Consider the following 7,302-nt stretch of genomic DNA (forward strand, 5'->3'; position numbering starts at 1 on the left):
GTCAGGAAAAGAGCGCCCCTCGCCTCAAACAAAGCCCCAGAATAACTCGCCGGGTTCAAACCCCAGCCGAGCATTTCCATTCCAGAGGGGAAGGGCAGGGAATCAAAGCAAAACAAACAACCCCCCGACGTGAATTGCATGCGAGGCGGCGCGAAGAGGAGCCCCCTCGGCCACCGCCCCGCCCCCCAAGCGCGCCACCCCTCCCGGCTGCGCGTCCACACAGGCCGCGCCCGCGCCCGCGCCCCAGTCCAGCGAGGACTCCTGCGCGCCGCGGCCAATGGGAGGCGAGAGGAACACCCCTCGGCGCCGCGATTGGCCGCCGTCGGAGCGGGCCGCGCTTTATTAAGGCGGCCTGCGCCGGAGCGGGCCTCGGAAAGTGGCCCGAAGTGCAGCCGGGCGCTGGAGGCGGCCGAGGGAGCGAGCGAGCGAGCGCGGCGGGGGGAGCGCGCGGCCGCGTCCCGGTCCGGCCCCGACGGCGCCCCCGCCCCCGCCCCCATGAGCCGCGGCGGCCGCTCAGGTGCCGCATGGCCCCGGCGCTGGATATGACTTCTGTGCCGAGCGGAGTCCCAGCCGAGGAGGCGCCCGCGCCGGCCTTCAGCAAGCTCGGCCCGGCGGCGGGCGCCATGGGCGGCGAGGAGGACGGCGTCGGCGACAAGCCCAAGGGGGCTCCGGCGCTGCTGCCCTTCAGCGTGGAGGCGCTCATGGCCGACCACAGGAAGCCCGGCGGCGGGTGCCGGGAGCGCGACGGCGCGGCCTGCGGGCCCGACCTGGGAGGCCCCTCGGCCCAGCAGACAGCCCTCAGCCCCCGGCTCGGGGGCTCCGCCGCCGCCGCGGCGCCAGAGAGGCCGGCCTCCCCGCTGGCCCTGGCCAGCCATTTTGCCGTCGGAGGATTAGTGAAGCTGCCCGAAGAGGCGCTTGTCAAAGCCGAAAGCCCGGAGAAGCCCGAGCGGACGCCCTGGATGCAAAGCCCGCGTTTCTCCCCGCCACCCCCAAGTAAGTGGGCCAGCCGGGGTGCGGGGACGTCGGCCCTCTTGGGGAGGAAGCCCATAACGGACGCCTTGGCCTGAGCCGCAGCCCGGTCGGATTTGGGTCCTCACAGCCGAGGGGGGCTTACTTGCAAGGAAACCTATTGAGGGTCGGAAATGTCTGTGCCGGGGGTTTGTTGCGGACTCTGATTGCCAGAAAGCGCCTGTAGAATTGCGGTCTGAATGCCGTTGGCAGGAACGGGGCCACCCCGCTCTAACGGTGTTTACTTGGAAGTAAGGACGATCGGTTTCGGCTGGGACGGCTCCCCCTGGTTTCAACGGGGCTTCCTTCCAAGTCAAAATCAAAGGTCAAACGATGCTAGTGTTTACTTTCACTTCACTCTGTGTAGAAGCTCGTGGCCTCAAACCAAGAACCCCCGAGCGCGTTGGAAGTCACATTCCAATGGCATCTCTCTTGCAAGGAAACAGGTTTCGAACCTGATGCCTGTTGGCTTGGCTGAGAAGCCGGCGCTCAATTGCCTTCACACGCACACCCCTTGCTCCCGTGAGTAATGGATCGGGCGTTGTAGATCATATTTCTCCGAGCTTTGAAGCCCCGAAAGGCCTTTCCAAACGGTCCGGCCTGAATCTGCTGGTCTAGGCAGCCGGTCAAGCGGCTTTCCTGCACTTGCCCGGCTGATGGCCTGCTTCGGGGGCCCTGCTGCAGCTGGCCCGGTTCTGCCAGTCGCGCGGCCTTGGGGCCCATGGCTCCCGGGGTTCGGGATCAGTCCCACCATGGGGGAGGCTGAAAAGCGGCCTGCCCCTGGATGCGAAGCCCCTTGCTGCGGGACGCAACAGGTTTCATTTCCAAAGCCCGAAATCCTCCTCCTTCCCTCGATGGTGGCATACAGGATTGAAACCGCAGCAAGAAATAATAAACCAAACGATCAGGGACCCGATTCTTGGGGGGGGGGGGTGATAGAGGACTGCTTATTTCTCCCTCCTTCCCTGTTCATCGTCTTTAAGCCGCAGTATTTTACCAGTAGAACGCAGACACTTTCGCCCCGCTTTGGCGGGTCAAGCGGCTTATTTTCGAGGACGCGCGTTTAGGCGTTGCCGTGTCTGCCCGCGCAAGGGAGAAGATATTTTCCCCCTGTTCACAAAGGCCTTCCGCCCTGTGAAATACTCTCATCTGCAGACCGCTTTAACCTCAGTATTTGACCTTAAAGGAGGAAGAATCGGCGACGTGAAGGTGTCCGCTTTAAAATGCCTCCTATCCTGCTGAAATCAAAATACTTCTAAATGTTTTGGCAAAAAGAATTTCCCAGTTAACCTAGAAGAAGATGCTCTTCCTGCCCCAAGCCCCTTCCATCTTAACTGGGTTCTCCAAATGGAAGCACCCGTTGCTCGCTTTTAGGCACTTTCGCTTTTAAATACATAATCTGAATGGCTTTTCTGCGAAATGCTCAAAGCGCTGCAAATCTGCTTTTATGTCTAAAGCCTTTTCCTTGAGAAATGGTTGGGTTCCGAAGGAGGCCTGTGATTGCAAAGGCACCTCGATTTTCCAAAGGACGTTGGGTTCCAAAACATTCCGAATTATTTAGAAGCACCTGTGGATGCAAATTAAAGTATCTTGGAATTCAGTTTGCTATTCAGATCAAATTCTCCCGTCTGCTCCGTCTTTTATCGTTGCACTTTTTACACCAATTTTTATCCGGACAGTTTTTCTTCTTTTTTTCTTTCTATGGGGAGAGGGCAAGAAAAGCATTTTTGTCTTAACAACGCGGCCTGCCAGACTCTTGTAAAGGGAATCGGAATCCGGCTTCCTCTGAGCAAATCTTGCTAAGTTTGTGCCACCAAAGTTTCCACTCACCATATAAGGAACGAAGTCCATCCTGCGTGGCCGCTCTGAAAGATCGAAAAGCAGAGCCTAGGAATTAAATGCATTCGAATTACAAAGAGGACTCTCCAAATTTGCGTCCTGCGGTGAGGAACTTTAAATCACCCAAGGATGCAGTCTACAGAGAAATTCTCCTGGGAAGAAAAATTGGAATTTTTGGACACCTGCTAGGTACAGCTCGGGTGGTGCCTGCGGAGGAGAACTTTCTTCTGTGTTGGCCTGCCATGATAACATACTTTGCAAACAGCTCTGAGTGGGCCTTAAGTTGTCCTGAAGGGCGGTATATAAATCGAATGTTGTTATAGCTTTTAAAAAACATAATCTGAATTGTTTTTCTGCGAAATGCTCAAAGCGCCGCAAAGCTGCTTTTACGCCCGCGTGCCTTGACCTTGTTTTGTTTTAGGCTGCTGCGGTTTTAAGCAGGGCGTCTGGAAAGCAAGTTCGAACCAAATCGGTCAGACTTGCTTCCAAGTAAGCCAGCTTGGAGCGAGTGTTACCTAAAACCTTCTCTTTCCGCTCAGCCGGCTGTGCTTTGGAGGAGGGCCCGTTCCTTTTAAAGCAGACCGTAAAGGGGATCAGAACGTGTTAATTTGGAGTTCATAATTAATGACTGTGGCCTCTGTTTCCCAGGAGTGTCATAAAGGGCATGTGACTGACAGGAGCTGGCCTTTTGATCTTTTTTTTTGTTCAATAAAATACAGTCGCCTTCCTGGCCCCTTCCTTCCCTGCTACTAATTGATTTCTCCCGCACACCCTCTCTCTCTTCCACTCCAACGTCCACAGACCCCTGTGCTGGGGCGAGGGGTGCAGGCACCCCGTTTTTCCTTGGAGTAGGGGGGGCACCCTTTGGGGGAGGGCACCCACTTTTCGTGGACTGGCGCATTCTTCCTCAGACAGCGGCAGTTTGCGTAGCTATCAATCGATTGGTCTTTAAGGCAAGACTTTTTGGTTGTGTCAAATCTAGAATCCGACTAAAACAGAAGGTGTTCGGGTGTAAATAACTAGTCGCCTTTGTTGCCCACATCTCACCCGATTAATCGTTGATCTTAATGGATCTGGTCTGGAACCTCGTTCCCAACCCTCCCAGATTCTTTGATGTAAGACTTTCAGTGAAATGCAGTTTGGTCGCTAGCCTGTTTCCTTGCAAGTAAGCCCTAATCTAGTTTAATGATAATACTAATTACCTCCTTCTAAGAAGTGCATAAAATCTTGTCGTCTCAGCCACAGAGACCAACAAGGTTTTCAGGGTTATAAACTTTCTAGAGTCAAAGTTCCAGAGGAGCCTTTGACTATCGAAAGTTTATATCCTGAAAACTTTGTTGGTCTCTAAAGCGCTACTGGACTCAAATCCTGCTGTTCCCCTGAAAACCAACACAGCTATCTACCCCAGACTATCAGCTATATAAGACGTTTAGGATCCCAGTCTAACTTTCCAGTTGGTCTAAATAGGTTTAAATCCAATAACTATGCTTAATTGTTTTTTTTGAACCCAGCTCTCAAAACTGCCTTCAGAATTCAACGAGAGTGTATTGCAGTCAAGTTAACTAGAAATAACAAAAGAAAAATCAATTCGACCCATTAGCTTCAGTGCGTTTGAATTCGTTTCACGCCGTGTTCTGTTTCTTCATCCCCTCCAACCCGATTAAGAAAAAAAGCTTTTTTAAAGGGCGAGCCCCTTCCCGTTTCCTTCCAGTATGTAATCCGTCTTGGATCTCAGTGTGAGAGGCGGACTGCAAGCAAGCAATAATAGTAATTTCGCTGGGACTTGAGGCAGGTTAAGCATCAAATGGTCGGACAAGATCGTCTGACAGCCCACTTCTAAGCGTGTTTACTGGGGAGGAAATGCCTCTGAGTTCAGTGACCTTGATTAGCCGCTAAAGAGATTCAGGAAAGGCTGCTATGCGCCAGACGTTTGCCCGGGTTAAACTAATGCGCACTCGATCCGGGAGGGCTCAGCCGTTCCCATCCTTTGCGCCCCGCTCTGGTGCCTTTGGTTCGACGGGCCTTGGCTCAGTTGGACCCCGTTGGACGTGTGGCTGGGGGAGGGTTGCTCGACGGGGGGAGGAAGGGGACTGGGGGGGGGGGCTCGCTGGCTTCGGCCTTAACGGCGCCGCTGTCTCCGCAGGACGCGCCAGCCCGCCGGCCTGCACGCTGCGCAAGCACAAGACGAACCGCAAGCCCCGGACGCCCTTCACCACGGCGCAGCTGCTGGCGCTGGAGAGGAAGTTCCGGCAGAAGCAGTACCTGTCCATCGCCGAGCGGGCCGAGTTCTCCAGCTCGCTGAGCCTGACCGAGACGCAGGTCAAGATCTGGTTCCAGAACCGGCGCGCCAAGGCCAAGCGCCTGCAGGAGGCCGAGCTGGAGAAGCTCAAGATGGCCGCCAAGCCGCTGCTGCCGCCCGCCGCCGCCGCCTTCGGCCTCTCCTTCCCACTGGCCGCGCCCGCCGTGGCCGGCGCCTCCCTGTACGCCTCGTCGGGGCCCTTCCCGCGCGCCGCCCTGCCCGTGGCCCCCGTCGGACTCTACGCCGCCCACGTGGGCTACAGCATGTACCACCTCTCCTAGAGAGAGCCCCCGCGGGACCCTCGACGGCCAGAGCGAGGCGCTGCCCGGGGCGCCCGGACTGCAGGGCCTTGACTCGACGGCCCCGGGGCGCCACCTTTGCCTCCGCCTCTGCCGCGCCGGCCCGGGAGGAAAGGGGCTCTGTGTACCATACTGTACAGCTGAAAGTTTATTATCGTTTATATTCATAGCTATATTTGATAAATAAATTAATTTTAAATGACCCCGGTTGACCTGCTTGGCCTCTCTCGACGTGCCTGTGCCGCAGCACTCCCCTTGGGTCTAACAGGAGGGGGGAAATTCGCTGAGGGTGTCTGTGGCCCAGTTTCTGAATGGACTCCTTTCCCAGTGGCTGGAGGAGAACTTGGGGGGGGGGGGGCTTGTGCTCCTTTACTGAAAGAAAGCCCCGGGATCGCAGCAGATTTGATTGCCAATCAGCACTTTCAGAAATCTCTAGATTCTCTCCCCTTTCTGATAAAGATCTACAGGAGCAGCATATTATTAGAGAAGTTTCTTCTGTTTATGTAACCCGGGCCCTAAGCCACGCTCCTTCCAATAATTGCAGGAATGTATTTCAATCGTTTGTGTGCAAAAACGACAGTGTAGTAGATGGGGGGGGTGGCTGGGGGGGGGAGAATGCAATCAAAACAAGATTAGAGAAGGCAGAAGAAGGCGACAGTGTATTAGGTGCCCCGCCCAGATTAAATGAGCGCCTCTTTTTTCCAGGACTGCAAATCTCCCCTCTTTTGAGTTTCAAAAAAGCCAAAATCTCCTTTCTAGCTCTGGACCCTCCTTGGGAAAATGATTGTTTGAAGTAAATGAATTTTAGTCGGCTGTGGAGCAGAAGACCAGTGGGAGCTGGTCTGCTGGCATTTGAAGACCTCGACCCACTGGAATATGTGACCTCAAATCCAGTTAAATCAACATTCTATGGAAGGGTGCCTGTGACGCCTGTTGGGAACGCATAGCCTGTCCTATGCCTATTCTCTTTAAAAGTAGCACCTACTGAATTCAGTAGAGATGATTCCCATAATAACACACTTTGAGTGTGTCTCTCTGAGTGGGTGTTGTCTTGAAGTGCAGTTTATTATTATTATTATTATTATTATTATTATTATTTACACAGGGCCATGCCCTTTCAAAGGTGGTGGTGGGGGGTTTACAGCCGAAGTTACAAAAGATACAGAATGCCCCAACAGAATTCAACTGTGTGTGTAAATACGTGGATTTTCTTCCAGTTTACGTCCAACCCGAGTAATTTGGCGTTAGGTAGGTTGACTTGGAATCCAATGAGTTTTGCTCTCAAATAAGTTTCTCTGATTTCCTAACCTAGCGACTGGTTTGAGGGTTAGGCTGCTAAACCCCTTCAAACCGACTTGATTTGGCTGCGGATCTATCGGCCATCCTGCAACTGCCTGGTTCAGAGGAGGCGTTAGGGGCGCCCCCCTCCCCAGCTGCTGGCTGGGCCAAGGGTAGGAGGGAAGGGATTCTGGAGCCCTGGATTTTGGCAGAGGGAAGGAATCCAGCCCTGGCCTGTGCTTTCTCCCGAGCCAGGCGCCTCCAAGCTCTCAGGGACTCCCAGCCCGCGGTTTTCTGGACTGTGTAACTCCTAACAAGGTCAATTTCCACCCGGCTCCGCCTGCAGTCTGAACTTGTCAAAATGCCCCTCCAGAAAAGACTGGCGGCATTAAAGGGATTCCGTTGCAGGAGGGCAGGGGGGCTCGTCAGAGGCTTCAAGGGAGAGGTGGAAAAGTTGGGGGACAAAGCCCGGGGGCGGGGGAGTGCGTGAGTGGCCCAAACCCTTGGGCGGGGCCGGCTCCGGTGTTAGACGCACATCCCTGCCTAGAAACCAACAAGCCCAAGAGACCGACCCTCCTC

At 54.8% G+C, this 7,302-nt stretch overlaps 1 protein-coding gene across 1 annotated transcript; it reads left to right on the forward strand.

Annotated features, from left to right (window-relative positions):
* Positions 1-402: 402 nt before the first annotated feature.
* MSX1 (msh homeobox 1) lies at positions 403-5,492 on the forward strand. Its single transcript, XM_054999580.1, has 2 exons — positions 403-993; positions 4,991-5,492. Exons 1-2 carry the CDS (start codon positions 525-527, stop codon positions 5,425-5,427), a joined length of 906 nt encoding a protein of 301 aa, XP_054855555.1. The 5' UTR covers positions 403-524; the 3' UTR covers positions 5,428-5,492.
* Positions 5,493-7,302: the final 1,810 nt, after the last annotated feature.

Source organism: Eublepharis macularius, chromosome 15 (assembly GCF_028583425.1).
Source record: "Eublepharis macularius isolate TG4126 chromosome 15, MPM_Emac_v1.0, whole genome shotgun sequence".
Lineage (NCBI taxonomy): Eukaryota > Metazoa > Chordata > Lepidosauria > Squamata > Eublepharidae > Eublepharis > Eublepharis macularius.

Bases quoted from the DNA above. Each gene is read 5' to 3' on its own strand.
- MSX1 (XM_054999580.1), top strand. From the start codon at position 525: ATGGCCCCGGCGCTGGATATGACTTCTGTGCCGAGCGGAGTCCCAGCC. The intron at 994-4,990 runs GTAAGTGGGCCA...CTGTCTCCGCAG, and splicing joins TTTCTCCCCGCCACCCCCAA to GACGCGCCAGCCCGCCGGCC.